Consider the following 17,958-nt stretch of genomic DNA (forward strand, 5'->3'; position numbering starts at 1 on the left):
GGAAATACATTACATATAGAGATATATATAGATATACGAAAACCATTTTGAAGCATGAAGATATATCCTACGAGACTCTAGCTTTTAAAACCGGGAATGACTCGACAGATAAGGCTAGACACAAGCAACAGTTATAATCAAGCGTATACAATCCACAACAGGCAAGACAGATAAAGCTGATCACGAATAATAATCATAACCCATCATACACAATCCCTAGCATAAATCTCATAGTCAAATCCCCCAATATACTCATAAACACGACTCATCCATATCTCATCAAATAGCGCACTTTGTTGGCGCCACAGGACCAATCGCATGCCCATACATGAGGGTCAGCGCATATAGCTCTGACACGGCCCCGCAGCACCCTGCCCCGTCTCACATTACGGAGGAGCCGATCGCAACCGGCTGATGGACCTTTGTCCTACATAATATTTATATACCTGACCGGTCTTTACCAGCCTGGTTAACAGTTGAGATGGTTCTCAGCCCATTCAACTGCCCGTATAGTGGACCTTTGTCCTATATAATATTTATATACCTGACCGGTCTCTACCAGCCTGGTTAACAGCCGGTATGGTTCTCAGCCCATCCGACTGCCCGTATAGTGGAACTTAGTCCTATATAATATTTATATACCTGACCGGTCTCTACCAGCCTGGTTAACAGTCGGTATGGTTCTCAGCCCACCCGACTGCCCGTATAGCCCGATTGATCTTAACCAACTCGGGGTTACATGCACACATATCACATAGCAAGTACATGCAGCCCACATTAACACATTGGGAAGGGGGAGAAAACGTATAACAAAACCTATGCGTGATCCATCACATACTAAGAATAGTCCTAAGGGGTTCATACTTCTTCCACCTAGGTCAACGGGATACCAATTCAACTAGCATGCAATGTAATAGACTCATAAACCTACGAACGGTACCCGAAATATCAAACTAGACACAGGCACGATAAACGGAGTCCGTTGGGACACCACGGGGAATGGGGGAATATCAAACGGGGAAGCCGAGAACCCGAGATGGGGGAATTTCCAGCGGGTAGCCGGTGGGTGGGGGGCCACCCGCCGGCTGCCCGCCGGTAACACTGTTCCGGGCAGCGGGTCGCCGGCGGGTAGCTGCCCGCTGCCGGAGATACACTTTCCGGCCGTGGGTAGGTGGCAGGTCCCCTACCCCCCCACCTACCCCCCACTGACTCTTATCACACAAATTCGCCCCGGGAACCATTGTGGAACCCGAAACCATGCTTAGACACGCTACAACGCAATCAACGACAACACGTAGACAATTAACGGATCAATACGAGAAACGAACGGCACATAAACTATCATGCTTTTCTAAACATAATCAACACCCAAACATGCGATTTCCCCACCCAATAATCCAAGAATAATATCATACAATACAACCTAGGGTTCTAATCACTTTTATATCAACAAGAATACGATTCGCCTTCTAATTGCAAGATTCGGTAAGAATAACACATAAGCATCACGGGCATCACACAATTATCAATAACAACACATAATCATCAAGAACTCCATATAATCATCAAGAACATCATAATTATCAAGAATCTCCCAGTATCAAGATTATCAAGATCCCCCATGGGATCATCACATCAATCATCAATAATAATCATCACAAGTCATTAATACACAATAATATGGGGAAACCCTAAGGGGGAATCATAACTATGAAAATAGGTTTTGTTGAGACATGGGTTACCTCTTAGCCTTAATTAATTCCTTGGCTATGAAGGGTCTTTCTTTAAGCTTTCTTGATTTCTTCTAGGGGGATTCTTGGAGCTCTTCGGGGAGATGGGGCGTTAATCTTGTGGGGGTTTCTAGGTGCCTCTTAAGTCCCCTATTTATATATTTAGGTGTCCTAGTTAGGAACTAATATTATGGGCTTGCTAGTTCTATTTCTTTTGGGACTAAGGATTGGGTTTAGGGGTAAGGGCCCGTGGACTATGGTGGGCCTTCCTAATTAATTACTATGATTTAATTCTTTCTTTTGGGTAATTGATTAAATGATTTAATTGATCTTAGGGGTCGTAACACGTGGTGTTACACTCTTCCCCCCCTTATCGGGAAGCTTCGTCCCCGAAGCTTGGTCTTTGCCGTGTGACTTTTTCTTAGTTACCTGGTGTGAAAAGTTCGGGGTAGCGTTCCCTCATTGTGTCTTTGAGCTCCCATATTGCTTCCTCGGTCCCATGGTTGGTCCAGAGGACTTTCACCATTTCTATGGCTCGGCGACGAGTGTTTCTTGTCTTGGTGTCCAGGATCCTCACGGGTCTTTCTTCGTATACTAGTGACTCGTCGAGGTTCACGACCTCGGGTTGAAGCACGTGACTCGGGTCGTGTACGTATTTCTTTAGTTGGGATATGTGGAATACGTTGTGTACTCGTTCTAGTTCGACGGGTAGGGCGAGGCGATAGGCTAGGTTCCCAACTTTTTCTATGATCTCATAGGGGCCGATAAATCGAGGGCTGAGCTTTCCTTTCTTTCCGAATCTCATTACCCCTCATGTGGGCGAGATTCTTAACCAGACTTTGTCCCTGGTGTTGAACTCGGCTTGTTTCCTCTTTTGGTCGGCATAGGACTTTTGGCGGTCCTGGGCAGCTTTCATCCTTTCCCGGATGTGTTTGACCTTGGTGATTGTGTCCTGTAGGTGTTGGGGCCCTAGTGATATTGGGTCGACCATGTCTTCCCAACATAAGGGGGTTCTGCACTTTTGTCCGTATAGAGCTTCGTAGGGCACCATGCGAATGCTCGCGTGGTAGCTGTTGTTGTACGAGAATTCAATGAGGTCTAGGTGTTCCTCCCATGTCCCTTGAAAGTCCAACACGCATGCTCTTAGCATGTCTTCGAGGGTCTGAATGGTCCTCTCGGTTTGGCCGTCCGTGGTGGGGTGGAAAGCAGTGCTTAGTTTTAGTTGTGTACCCAAGGCCATTTGCAGTGATTTCCAAAATTGCGAGAGGAACCTGGAGTCCCTATCGGATACGATGTTTCGGGGGACTCCGTGATACTTCACTACTCGGCTCAAGTAAGCTTGGGCCAGTTGTGTCATTGTCCACGTTTCCTTCATGGCGATGAATCGTGCTGTTTTGGTTAGTCGGTCCACTATGACCCAAATCTTATCCTTGCCGGTCTTTGTTGGGGGTAGTCCCCCGACGAAATCCATGGATATGGAATCCCACTTTCCTTGTGGTATCTCAAGGGGTTGTACGAGTCCCTTGGGCTTGCATCGTTCGGCCTTCACCCTTTGGCAATTCAGACACCTGGCCACGAAATCCGCGATTTCCTTTTTCATGTTGGGCCACCAAAACGACCTTTTTACATCTTGGTATAGTTTGTCACCCCCTGGGTGAATCGAGTATGGGGTGTTGTGTCCTTCCTCCAGGATTTTTTGCTTCAAGTGGGGGTGCGTCGAGGGCACGCACCACCTACCTTGGTAACGGAGACTGCCGTCTTCGTGTATTTTGAAGGGTCCTTCCTTCCCCTGGGTTAGGTCGAGGCGGATTTTATCTAGTTCCGGATCCTGCTGTTGCCCTATTTTGATTTCTTCGAAGAGCGTAGGCACGACTCGTGTGTTGAATATGTGGGTGCCGGGGTGGTTTTGACCTTGTTTTATTATTTCCAAATTCAGTCTTTGGAAATCCCTGTACAGTTGGTCCGGTAGGACCCAAGTGGTGTTGAGGGAGTGGTTAGTCTTCCTGCTTAGTGCATCTGCCACCACGTTAGCTTTTCCCTCGTGGTATTGGATGTCCAGGTCGTAGTCCTTTATGAGTTCTAACCACCTCCGTTGTCTCATGTTTAGGTCTTTTTGGGTGAAGATGTACTTTAGGCTCTTATGGTCCGTGTAAATCTTGCATTGCACCCCGTACAAGTAATGCCTCCAAATTTTTAGTGCGAACACGATGGCGGCTAGCTCGAGGTCGTGGGTGGGGTAGTTTTCCTCATGGGTTTTGAGCTGCCTGGATGCGTAGGCTATTACTCGGCCCTTTTGTATTAGCACGCACCCCAACCCCTTCTTGGATGCGTCACTGAAGACCTCGAATCCTTCCTCCCCGGAGGGGATGGCGAGTACAGGTGCCGTGGTTAACTTATCCTTCAATTCTTGAAAGGCCATGACGCAGTCGTTGTCCCATTGGAAGGGGGTTTCCTTTTTCATGAGTTTGTTGAGGGGTTGGGCTATCCTGGTGAAGTCGGGTACAAATCTCCTGTAGTAGCCCGCCAAGCCTTGGAAGCTTCGGACTTCGGTGAGTGAGCTTGGTGTGGTCCATTCTTTAACGGCACGGATCTTGGCGGGGTCCACCTTAATCCCTTCCTTGGTTATCACGTGACCCAGGAAGGCCACGCTGTCCTTCCAAAATTCGCATTTAGAGAACTTGGCGTATAGTTGATGCTCTCTTAGGGTTTGCAGGGTTATGCGGAGGTGTCTTTCGTGTTCTTCTTTGTTTCGGGAGTAGACTAGGATGTCATCAATGAATACAATGACGAAGTCATCCAAGTGGGGTCGGAACACTCGGTTCATGAGGTCCATGAATATGGCAGGCGCGTTGGTGAGTCCGAAGGGCATTACGGTGAATTCATAGTGACCGTAACGTGTCCGGAAGGCTGTTTTCTGAATGTCCGGTTTGGCCACCTGTATTTGGTGATACCCGGATCTTAGATCAATTTTTGAGAATACCCTTGCCCCTTTAAGTTGGTCGAACAAGTCGTCGATTCGGGGAAGGGGGTACTTATTCTTTATCGTGACTTGGTTAAGTTCCCTGTAGTCGATGCATAGGCGCATGCTCCCGTCCTTCTTTTTAACAAACAACACTGGCGCTCCCCATGGGGAGGTGCTAGGACGGATGTAGTCCTTGTCTAGCAATTCTTGCAGTTGCGTTTTTAGTTCCTTCATTTCTTTTGGTGCTAATCGGTAGGGAGGTTTAGAAATTGGGGCAGCGCCCGGTACGAGATCTATGGTGAACTCGACTTCTCTGACTGGGGGTGCCCCGGGGATTTCGTCCGGGAAGACGTCGGTGAATTCGCTTACCACTGGGATGGTTTGTGGTTCGGGGGTTTTGGTGCTGAGGTCCTCGACCGAACATAGGAAGGCCTCGCCTCCCTTGTTTAGGTATCTCTTCATTTTCATCATGTTCACCACTTTGATCCCGGCTTCCTGGTGGGTTCCATGGTAAGATACCCTCTTACCGTTCGGTCCTCGTAGGACCACTTTTTGTTCTCCGCATAGGATTTGTGCTTGGTATTTTCCTAGCCAATCCATGCCCAAAATCACTTGTACCCCATCCAGTTTGAATCGGATTAAGTTGCTGGGAAATTCCATCCCTTGTATGGTGATCATTATATCCTTGTACATGCGGTCGCATTCTAGGATTTCGCCAGAGGCCACTTTGACCTGGAGTCGGACCTTGGTGCTGGTGTTGAGGCCGAGCCGAGTGGCAAACTCGGTTGCTATAAATGAGTTGGTAGCCCCTGAGTCAAATAACACAGTGGCGGGGGTGGCGTGTACTAGGAAGGTTCCGGAGACTATGTTGCTATCCCCAATTTTGGCTTTGCTTAGAGTGAGGATTCTTCCTTGAGCGGTTGGCGTTGTGACTAAGTGGGGTGAGGCGGCCCTGGGGCTTTTAAGGCCGCGGGTGGGGTTCATGTGATTTCCTTCTGATTTCCTTTTGTTTCCCAGGCGTGTTTCCCGGGGTTGGTTTGACACTTGTTGTAGCTGGGATGCCTTGGCATAGGCTTCCCTGAGGGTTCCTGGCTCTTGCGTGGCTAAGTCTTTTTGATATTCGGGGTCAAGACCCGTTACGAACTTTTCGGTCTTGACCCTCTCGGTGGGTACTAGCTCGGGGATGAGGCGAGCCAGTCAGTGGAATTGTTGGTAGTATTCCGTGACCGAGGTTGCACCTTGTTTTAGGTGGAGGAATTCTTCGTATATGGTGGCTCTTAGGTGGCTGGGATAGAATTGTTCTCGTAGTCGCGTTTTTAGGGTTTCCCAGCTGAATCCGGGGTCTTGTTCAAGGGTGGGTCCTTCGTGAGCCCACCAGGTGTCTGCCTCGTGTCTGAAGTAGAAGGAGGCCATTCTTACTTGGTGGCCCTCGGGGCATTTAGTTGCCCTGAATATCTTGTCGAAAGTCCCGATCCACTCCTCGAGGGTCGTGGGGTCTTCGTTTCCTGAGAGGGTGGGTGGTTGGTGTGACGAGACTTGGTGGTGGATTTCCAAGTTCTCGTTCAGTAAAGGCTGGGGTACGGTAGTACTTAGTGCCTGGGCAATTTGGGCCAGGCGTTGCAGATTCTGAGTCAGGAATTCCTCCGTGGGGAGTTTTGGCATTCCTACCTGTCTTCTTCTCGGTGCCATCCTGGAGTTCATAGGTCGATGTTATTTTGTGTTCTTACCGTGATGCAATAAGTGAAGGGGAGAGTTCCTTTAAGTTAGAGAGGGATAAAGTGAGGAGGGGGGTTATGTGTAGGTTTCACAATCTCACCGCGCGTCCTAAGATTCCTGAATCCTATGTTTCTTAATACCTAGAGTTCAAGCCTAATGTCCTAAAGTCCGGTCTTAAGAGTCTTATCCTAGGGTCAAACTTAGGCTCTGATACCAACTGTAACACCCCAGATTTTCAAGATACTTAAAACTTATAAAATAAAGGTGAAATCCCATTAAATCCCAAAACATAATACAAGAGTGCAGGGTGCTATGCCACACCTGAGCTAGAGAACTCAGGTGCACAGGCTAACTATCTAATATCCTTAGTAAATGCATAAACATGGCACGCAGGCCAGAAGGGAAACTATCTACTTCTACGCTCCAAGTTCTAACGCGCTCCAGTGACTTATTCTTCTGTGCCTTAAAGCCAAATATATCTGTTCAGCGAGAGATGCTGGTAACCCACTCCAACGCGTGGAAATACATTACATATAGAGATATATATAGATATACGAAAACCATTTTGAAGCATGAAGATATATCCTACGAGACTCTAGCTTTTAAAACCGGGAATGACTCGACAGATAAGGCTAGACACAAGCAACAGTTATAATCAAGCGTATACAATCCACAACAGGCAAGACAGATAAAGTTGATCACGAATAATAATCATAACCCATCATACACAATCCCTAGCATAAATCTCATAGTCAAATCCCCCAATATACTCATAAACACGACTCATCCATATTTCATCAAATAGCACACTTTGTTGGCGCCACAGGACCAATCGCATGCCCATACATGAGGGTCAGCGCATATAGCTCTGACACGGCCCCGCAGCACCCTGCCCCGTCTCACATTACGGAGGAGCCGATCGCAACCGGCTGATGGACCTTTGTCCTACATAATATTTATATACCTGACCGGTCTTTACCAGCCTGGTTAACAGTTGAGATGGTTCTCAGCCCATTCAACTGCCCGTATAGTGGACCTTTGTCCTATAAAATATTTATATACCTGACCGGTCTCTACCAGCCTGGTTAACAGCCGGTATGGTTCTCAGCCCATCCGACTGCCCGTATAGTGGAACTTAGTCCTATATAATATTTAAATACCTGACCGGTCTCTACCAGCCTGGTTAACAGCCGGTATGGTTCTCAGCCCACCCGACTGCCCGTATAGCCCGATTGATCTTAACCAACTCGGGGTTACATGCACACATATCACATAGCAAGTACATGCAGCCCACATTAACACATTGGGAAGGGGGAGAAAACGTATAACAAAACCTATGCGTGATCCATCACATACTAAGAATAGTCCTAAGGGGTTCATACTTCTTCCACCTAGGTCAACGGGATACCAATTCAACTAGCATGCAATGTAATAGACTCATAAACCTATGAACGGTACCCGAAATATCAAACTAGACACATGCACGATAAACGGAGTCCGTTGGGACACCACGGGGAACGGGGGAACATCAAACGGGGAAGCCGGGAACCCGAGATGGGGGAATTTCCAGCGGGTAGCCGGTGGGTGGGGGGCCACCCGCCGGTAACACTGTTCCGGGCAGCGGGTCGCCGGCGGGTAGCTGCCCGCCCGTCGGCTGCCCGCTGCCGGAGATACACTTTCTGGCCGTGGGTAGGTAGCGGGTCCCCTACCCCCCCACCTACCCCCCACTGACTCTTATCACACAAATTCGCCCCGGGAACCATTGTGGAACCCGAAACCATGCTTAGACACGCTACAACGCAATCAACGACAACACGTAGACAATTAACGGATCAATACGAGAAACGAACGGCACATAACCTATCATGCTTTTCTAAACATAATCAACACCCAAACATGCGATTTCCCCACCCGATAATCCAAGAATAATATCATACAATACAACCTAGGGTTCTAATCACTTTTATATCAACAAGAATACGATTCGCCTTCTATTTGCAAGATTCGGTAAGAATAACACATAAGCATCACGGGCATCACACAATTATCAATAACAACACATAATCATCAAGAACTCCATATAATCATCAAGAACATCATAATTATCAAGAATCTCCCAGTATCAAGATTATCAAGATCCCCCATGGGATCATCACATCAATCATCAATAATAATCATCACAAGTCATTAATACACAATAATATGGGGAAACCCTAAGGGGGAATCATAACTATGAAAATAGGTTTTGTTGAGACATGGGTTACCTCTTAGCCTTAATTAATTCCTTGGCTATGAAGGGTCTTTCTTTAAGCTTTCTTGATTTCTTCTAGGGGGATTCTTGGAGCTCTTTGGGGAGGTGGGGCGTTAATCTTGTGGGGGTTTCTAGGTGCCTCTTAAGTCCCCTATTTATATATTTAGGTGTCCTAGTTAGGAACTAATATTATGGGCTTGCTAGTTCTATTTCTTTTGGGACTAAGGATTGGGTTTAGGGGTAAGGGCCCGTGGACTATGGTGGGCCTTCCTAATTAATTACTGTGATTTAATTCTTTCTTTTGGGTAATTGATTAAATGATTTAATTGATCTTAGGGGTCGTAACACGGGGTGTTACATGCACAGCGGAATAAGTAGTATGTAAAGAGTTATGCCCAATCAATAATTTAAATGCGCATGTAAGATAGGTACAGATAATATGTAAAGTGACAGAGATATCTTGAATATTTAAAGGAGATGGTACACTCAATATATAATAATATTCAAGATTGTAAATAAATATCGTATCACGTCGACCGTGTAACGAATGTTACATGCAACACGTCAAACTTGCTTAGAACAATTCAATATTTAAGCTCGTGAAGTTTGAGTCACATGCACACGTGAAAACACACTAAACCCGAAAGATTAGGATTGACTGTGAATAGTAAAAGGGTTAGTCGAATAAGATAGATAGATAGAGCAAATTATGTAAGTGCAGTATGTAAATGAGAGAGACAATTTATAGTGGTTCAGAAGTGGCGTAATCTTCCTAGTCCACTTTTCTCCTTTCGCGTCTAGGAGAAATTCACTATTTTCCACACACAGTTACAATAGTGAATAAGCGCTACACAAGCACTTCTTCCGGATGTTTTGCACACAGCTACACCCAAGTCCGAGTGTCTCGCACACAACTACACTCAACTCCGAGTATTTCGCACACAGCTATACTCAACGCCAACTAAGTGTCTTGAACACAGCTACACTTAGCAACTACGAGTGTTTTGCACACAGCTACACTCACTAGAGTATTTTGCACACAGCTATACTCTTTCTACAATTACAAATACAAAGGTAATTGTTTCTCTCTCCAACTAGATTTGAGACTATTCAGACTAAGTCTCTAAGAATATTTGAGCACTTGCACTTTTTGAATTTTGCACTTTGTTTTATCCGTTTGTATTGCACCTCTATCTCTGCTTGTCTTCAAGTCTTCATGGCTTTTTATAGGCAATCAAATATATCCGTTGGAGTGGGATAATTTGATATTTGAAATTTGAATCTTCATAGCCTGATATTGTTGACAATAGTAGGTCTTCAATTTTGATTTGATAGTCAACTTGCCTGACAAAATAATATCTTATCTCCAATTGATTTTCTAGTTGTTCAAAATATTATTTTGTTGTCATATTGAATATCCAACGTATCTTTGAAATAAATTCATCTGATAGAATTTATTTCTAGGATAAGTTTTTATATTCATTTCTTCATAGGTATTTTTTTCCGTTCTAATCAAATGTCTTTCAGGCAATTTTGGCTTCTTGTGGCATGTGGGTAGAATTAGAATAAATTCCTTCGAATTTATCCAATTTCTGATCATCTTGCTTCTTTGCCACATTGTGCTCCTTGACTCCTTGACTTGAACATTGAGCTCCTTTTGATACATTGTGCTTGTCAGCATACATCGTGCTCTTTGTGCTCTTTTTGGTAGCATTGTGCTCCTTGTCACATTGTGCTCTTTTTAAGAACATTGTGTTCTTTTGGACATTTTGCTTGTCCGAAAACTTGACATGTAAAAATAAGTCCTTAGGGGGAATCGATCTCAGGTGTGATCATTTTGAGTAAGGACTTCTACCATTTCACCGTTAGGCTCATCCAATCATTCTTTGCAATGTCATTCCTTTATGCTTCTTTCTCGGATGAATACTTGTAGGACCAAAATTAATTTCTCAAATTAATTTTGTTCTTCCTATGGTAGATTCCTTTTGACTCGATATTCTGATTTATGATGCTTGTACTAAAAGACCTAAAAACTAAGGGGATCTAAAGTACATTTGGCTCATCAAAACTTACAAAAATATTCCTATCATTGATCAATAGGGGGAGTCTATGATTTCTGAAGAGTCAATTAGCATTAAACTCATGTATAATACTTTAAGACATAATTCCATCTTTGACCCGAGAGAGATAATATGACATAAAAGTATCAAGGTCAAGAGAGTAATTAGTAATGGCACAAATAAACAGGAAACTTCATTAAAGAGATTCGTGCAGAGGTACTCCAAACCATACAAATAAGACAAGCAATATTCAGATAAAGCGATAAGGCACGTGAAGTTCCAGACGGGAAAACTCATCAGTCACATCGGGCAGATTAGCCCTATTTGAATATTCGTCCAGTTCCTCAAGTGTGAGGGTAGGCGTGTTTGGGTTGGTGGGTGACTGAGAGTGAGCCAAAGTGAAGTCTTCGTAGGTTTCATCACTTTGTGGAACTTCAGGAATAGGGTACCAACGAAAGTTAGGTGGATTTGTTGAGTGCTTGTTAGCGCTCTTCAACATCATTATCCTTTCGTTGGCAAGCCGTTTGGCTTGCTCCAGGTAATATGCCTTCTTTGCCCGAGATTCGTTGACAACATTGTCCATTGTCTCTTTTTCCTTAAGATTTGTTGTGTTGGGCATGGAGTATGTCACATTGACCCTTTCACCGTCTTCCTCCAGCTTGATAATGGTAGCATTGGGCAAACTTGCTTTCTGGAGATAATGGTTTAGACGAATGACCCTTCTCTCGGCCTCATCTTTCGGAGTGGCCGAGTTTGGCATAGTGAACGTTACGTGGACCTTATCACCATCTTCTACTATCTTTGTTATTGTAGCACTTGTCAATTTGCTTGCTTCTCGAAGATGATGGATAGCTTGAACCTCGGCTTCATCCATCTTCTCTTTACCCTTATCCATACCTGAGAAATTTTTCTTACTAAAGAATCGAATATGTGAGAAAGAATTGCGACAAGAGACTTCAATTTATAGGCACAAATGTTGCGTGTGTAACTTGTTAAACTATTATGGATACTGAAGCCTCATTACGTGTTGGAAACGATATCAGAAAGTTCATGAAAAACGAGAAAGTAAAGCGATTTATTTAAGAAACGTGATGTAAACAGATATAACAAAGGCACAGCTTATCATTGAGGCCTAATGGGATTTTCAGGCCTTTTTCTTTTTGCTACTTGCTGTGGATTTGAGAGGAGACGGTAGTCTTGGAGGGGTGCTAGATGGTGAGTAGTCAAAACTGTCACTTCGTTCCAACACGCTATCTTCCTTTGCATACCCTATAGTATTGCCGACGGAGTGAAATGATTCTCGCGATTCATCTTCCGTAGGATTTCGTAACATATTTTGAATGTTCTGAGAGTATGCAAGAAAGTCGTTTAGATCTTCCTCATTCACCAAAGGATCATTAAATATTGCGGTTTCTTCCCTTCTTTTCTCAGTGATTGTTGTCTTCGTTTCACTTCCAGTACTCATATCTGCACATACAAAGACAAAAACTCGATTTCTTGTTAATTATAAGAATTTGATGACAATATGTTCCTCCTTTTATAGAGACCTTTCGTGTGATATGAATACAAATCTTTTTGGCTAGAATATCGAGGAATATTGTGAAAATCTTTGCAGATTTGATTCTCAAGGCTTTATGTCATCTCAATCATTCCTATCTCATGCCTCAGAGTGGAGAACCTTGCCTCACTTAAGGGTTTCGTGAGGATGTCCGCAAGTTGATCGTCAGTGTTGACATACTCAAGAGATATATTTTTTCTCTCAACATGATCACGGATAAAATGATACTTGATATCAATATGTTTAGTTCGTGAATGTAAGACGGGATTATGTGTGATAGCAATTGCACTCGTGTTGTCACACTTAATGCTCACTTCTCGTGCATTTATGCCATAATCTTTTAATTGATGTGACATCCATAAAATTTGGGCACAACAACTTCCAGCTGCTATGTATTCGGCTTTAGCCGTACTAGTAGCAATAGAGTGTTGTTTCTTGCTGAACCATGACACAAGTCTTCCCCCTAGGAACTGGCACGTTCCTGAGGTGCTTTTTCTATCAATTCGGCATCCTGCAAAGTCGGCATCTGAATAGCCAACAAGATCGAAAGATCCTCCTTTCGGGTACCAAAGTCCAACACTTTGCGTCCCTTTAAGGTATCTCAAGATCTTTTTAGTTGCACTTAAGTGACTTTCTTTTGGTTTCGCTTGAAATCGTGCACATACACCAACAGCAAACGAAATGTCAAGTCTGCTTGCTGTTAGATATAGGAGAGATCCAATTATGCCACGAAAGTTTTTCTGATCCACATCTTTCCCTTCATTGTCAATGTCCATTCTGAGAGATGTTCTCATTGGAATTTTGGCAGATGTTTTTCCATCAACGCCAAACTTTCGAATTAGATCCTTAGTGTATTTGGCTTGACTAATAAATATTCCATCTAAGCATTGCTTTACTTGCAATCCCAGAAAGTAGTTAAGTTCTCCCATCATGCTCAATTCAAACTTGCCTTGCATGAGGATTGAGAACTTTTCACAAAGCACAGGATTCGTGCTCCCGAAAATAATGTCATCAACATAGATTTGTACTAGAAGAATGTGATAATTGTCTTTGATACGAAAGAGTGTTTTGTCTACAGCTCCTTTCATAAATCAACAGTTGATAAGGAAGTGTGATAGTGTATCATACCAGGCTCTTGGAGCTTGTTTTAAGCCATATAGGGCCTTTTTGAGATGATAGACTTTTTCATGTTCATTATTAACTGCGAAACCAGGCGGTTGCTCAACATACACTTCTTCTTCAAGGAGCCCATTTAAGAAAACACTTTTTACGTCCATTTGATAGACTTTGAAGTTCTTGTAAGCTGCAAAGGCCAGAAATATTCGTATGGCTTCAAGTCTCGCCACAGGGGCAAAGGTTTCATCAAAATCGATTCCTCCTTCTTGGCAGTATCCCTTGGCTACAAGACGAGCTTTGTTCCTAACAATGAACCCATCTTCACTCATTTTATTTCTAAAGACCCATTTAGTTCCAATGACATTCTAATGAGTTGGTCTCGACACAAGTTCCCACACATCATTTCGTTCAAACTGATGAAACTCTTCTTGCATGGCGATTACCTAGTTAGGATCACTTAATGGTTCTTCTATGGTCTTGGGTTCCATTTGTGATAAGAAACATGCCATCATGCTTTCGTGTAGAGAGGCTCTTGTTCGTACACCTTCTTGAATATTTCCTATCACTTGATTGGAGGATGATCTTTTAACCATCTAAGATCGGGTTCAAGAGTATTTTGCTGAGCCTGCGCATCTATTTTAGGAATATCAGGGAGCTGTACGTAGATCATAGGTTCGAATGGTGTTTGAACGTTAGGGTTGACTTGTTGTACGTTGCTCATTTCCTGTATTGTGTTTTCGGGCTCAGAAATCTTCAGTTGATATTTCGTGTAGGAGGATAGTATATCTTCTTCATCATTTGAAAGTTCTTCTTCATTTGATTTAGAGTTTTGTTGAGGATTGTTTGATGGTATAATACCAGCTGGATTCTTCTCAGATAGTTCATCAAATTTGACATGAATAGATTCCTCAATAACCATTGTTCGCTTATTTAGTACTCTGAAGGCCTTGCTGACTGAGGAATAACCCATGAACAATCCTTCGTCTGCTCTTTCGTCAAAAGCTCTCAAATGATTCTTTCCATTGTTGTGTATGAAGCACCTGCAACCAAAAACATGAAAGTAACCAATACTCGGTATTTTACCTTTACATAGTTCATATGGCGTCTTGTTGTGGGATTTGTTGATCAAGGATCTGTTTTGTGTGTAACATGCTGTATTTATGGCTTCGGCCCAAAATCGCTTTGGCAATCCTGAGTGAGCGATCATTGTTCGTGCTGCTTCTTTCAGAGTTCTGTTCCTCCTTTCGGCTACTCCATTTTGTTGAGGAGTTCGTGCTGCCGAGAGTTGATGTAAGATTCCATTCTGTGCACAGTACTCTTTTATGATTTTGTTTACAAATTCTGTTCCTTGATCTGATCTTATCCGAATGATCTTGACTTCTTTTTCAGTCTGAAGTTGTCTCAGGAGATTGGGGAGAGCGACTTCTGTTTCGTTCTTTTTCTTTAAGAAAAGCACCCAAGTGTATCTCGTGTGATCATCCACTATGACGAGAGTATACTTTCTTCCACTTAGACTTGCTGGATCAACTGGTCCGAAAAGATCCATGTGCAGAAGACTTAATGAGCGAGAGTTAGAATCCACATCTTTGGACTTGAAGGATGATTTGATTTGTTTTCCCTTCTGACACGCCTCACAGATTTTATCTTTTATGTAGGATGCTTCAGGCAGATGTCTCACAAGATTATTCCTTGCAAGTTTGTTGATTGTTTTCAGATTGAGATGGCTCAGCTTGTTGTGCCATTCTTAACTAAGATCTGCATCACATTTTGCCACAAAGCAAACGTTAGTATTGGAAGAATTCCACGAGATTACGTACATGTTTTTCTTTCGTTGACCAGTCAGTGCCGTTTTTCCATCCTTCGTGTTCACGATTTTGCACTCGTTTTTAGAGAATTCGACTTTGTATCCTTTGTCACAAAATTGGCTTGTGCTTAGAAGATTGAACTTTAGTCTATCAACATATGATACATCTTGTATGGTTATTCCCTGTTTGATGATGTCTCCTTTTCCACGAGTCTTGCCACTGTTTTCTCCTCCAAATATAACTTTAGGTCCATCAACTTCCTTGAAATTGCTCAGCATTGTTTTATCACCAGTCATATTTCTTGAGCACCCACTATCGACATACTATATGACTTGTTTGTCCTGCAAGAAAGATTATGTGTTTTTAGGTACCCCTTGATTTTCGGGTCCTTGAGGGTTAGATGTCAGCTTTGGAATCCACATGAACCTAGAGTTTCTTCGACTCATCCTTGGTCCCTTATATCCATTAGATGTGCGGTAATCATAATGGATACTGGCAAAGGTTTTAGCATTATATCTCTCGTGAAAATATTCTTCAAGAGGGTTTTCATAATACTTGGAATAATTGTTTTGTTTACGCAGATGAATTATCTCAAATTCAGCTCTTGATAGAGGTTCTGGGTAATCAAACCAATCTTCCTCTGATGGCCCAGTCCATCCATTGCCATAACCAGATCTTTTGAAAGATATTTCGTTTTGTCTGACTCGTCCATTTCTCGGGTTTCCTTGATTAGGATTCTTTTGTGTTAGCTTTGGACGATATTGCCTCTGGTCAATATTCTGCCTATTCCTTGATTGAATATTCTTACTAGGCTGACCTTTCTTATGGTTTAGATTTTGTCCATTGCCATTTGGTCCATTCCTTTTGACATATTTCTGTCTAGGATTGCCTTTGTAAGAATTTTCATTTCGAGGGTCCACAATTCGTTGTACAGCCTTTCCTTTCGGTAGGCTTGTTGGTTGTGGTGTGGCGACATTGTTAACCTCCGTCATAGGCTCAGACAACTGGGTTGGACCTTGAACAAACGCAGCTTGAAAGCTTTCGTGAGAATATGCATTCGTGGGTTTGTTCAAGCCGACTTGTGAAGAGGAGCTGGGGTCAAAACCAATTCCCGTTTTTTCCCCGGGCAGTCTAGATTCATTTAACATTCGGTCCATTAGATTGGACGAATTATTGAATTTATCTAAGACTTCAAGGAGTTCTTGCTCTCTCTTTTCTCTTGCTATGCACTGTTCCTTCGGAGCGAGAACATTTTTCTCAAGTTGCTCCTTAGCAATGGCTAGCTTTATGTTCTCAACCCGAACTTGCCTTAGCGCATTGTAGCTAATCATGAGCCGAGAGTTCTCCTCCTTAAGTTTGGAGTATGTGCTTTTGATCACTTTGAACCTCCTCATCATTTCTGTAACAGATTCATTGGAGGTTTGACTCCCTACAGAACTAGACTCAGCTGAATAACAAGAGGATGAGTGAGATTTTACCTCATCTTCGTCAGCCATAAAGCATAGATCTTCTGATTCTTGGCTGAACAGGCATAGTAGTCCTTTTTCCTCTTCAGTGCTTTCGTCATCTGAACTCGAGCTCGAGGAGCTACTTTCGGCCTCAACTGTGTCAGAGGTTTCGTTCACTACCATCGCCTTTCTTCTTCTCTCGTTTCTGGAGCTTGATGATTCTGGCTTGTCATTTCTTTTGTATCTTTCTCCAGTCTACTTGGATGGGCTTTTGGTAGTGTTGCTGTCTTGATGCTTGCTCACTATTGGATGAGGACAATTGTCCTTGAAGTGTCCTGGTTTTCGACAGTTGTAGCACAGCAATTGCGAGTCCGAGGTTTCCGCTTTTGCGGTTTGAGGTGAACTTTCGTGTTGCTTTCGGTGGCCCGAACGGTGTGAGTCTTGGAAGTTGTTCTTCCTCATGAACCTCTTCATTTTCCTAATAAATAGTGCATACTGTTCATCAGATAAGAAATCACAAGAATTAGATTTTGACCTGTTAGATGATGTTGTTTGTTGGCTGGCCATGAGAGCTACATTTCTGGTTTCTGATTCTTCGACATCTTTCGGTTCATGCTCAAACTCGTATGCCTTAAGATCACTGAAAATTTTTGCTGTGCTCGTTGTTTTCATGTCTCGGTTGTCTCTCATTGCGATGATTTTCATTTCCCAAGATTTTGGCAGACCACGAAGTATCTTCAGATTCTTTTCCTTTTCAGATAGTTCCTTCCGAGATCTGTCAGATCTCCCATGAGTCTAGTGAACCTCAGCTCCATGTCCATGATTGTCTCATTTGGAAGCATTTTGAAGTCTTCAAACTTCTTCATAGCTACAGTCAATTTGTTGTCTTTCTCCTGTTCATCACCTTCTCCTAGGTCCATCAGAACTTTCCATATTTCCATGGCATTCTTGCACTTTCGGACTCTTGGGAACAAGGAGTCGTCAAGGGAGTTGTAGAGGATATTTCGTGCTACATTATCCAGGTTTGCTCTTGTCCTTTCTTCCGAGGTGTATGAATCTTTTGGCTTCGGTATCATTTGCTCAGCACCGGCCCCTTAAGCTGCCGCTTGTGTGTTCGCCATCATAACTGTAATTGGTCCAGTTGTTATGACGTCCCACATTTCGTCATGTATGGAGCAGAGGAGGGCCTGCATTCTTATCTTCCAGTCAACAAATTTAGAGAGGCTAAAAGCAAGCTGCTTAGAGCGGTTAGCATGATCCTTTTCCATTTAAAAAAAATTCGTGCAAAGCTGAAAATGTGCAGATTTCAGAA

The 17,958-nt window shown here is 43.3% G+C and overlaps 2 protein-coding genes across 2 annotated transcripts in view; both read right to left on the bottom strand.

Annotated features, from left to right (window-relative positions):
- The window catches only part of LOC109147943 (cinnamoyl-CoA reductase 1-like), a 31,124-nt gene extending 24,297 nt beyond the window's left edge, over window positions 1–6,827 (bottom strand). The window contains exons 1-2 of the mRNA XM_019295622.1: window positions 6,816–6,827; window positions 3,378–3,380 (exon numbers count right to left, since the gene is read on the bottom strand). The gene's annotated coding sequence lies outside the window, so the exon portion shown is untranslated. The remainder of the gene's footprint in view (window positions 1–3,377; window positions 3,381–6,815) is intronic.
- Window positions 6,828–17,383: 10,556 nt separating this feature from the next.
- On the bottom strand, window positions 17,384–17,722 carry LOC109152442. Its single transcript, XM_019300142.1, has one exon. The coding sequence runs from the start codon at window positions 17,720–17,722 to the stop codon at window positions 17,384–17,386; it is 339 nt and encodes a 112-aa protein (XP_019155687.1).
- Between the last annotated feature and the right edge of the window lie 236 nt (window positions 17,723–17,958).

The sequence above is a fragment of the Ipomoea nil genome, unplaced genomic scaffold (assembly GCF_001879475.1).
Source record: "Ipomoea nil cultivar Tokyo-kokei standard unplaced genomic scaffold, Asagao_1.1 scaffold0268, whole genome shotgun sequence".
NCBI classification, from domain to species: Eukaryota; Viridiplantae; Streptophyta; class Magnoliopsida; order Solanales; family Convolvulaceae; genus Ipomoea; species Ipomoea nil.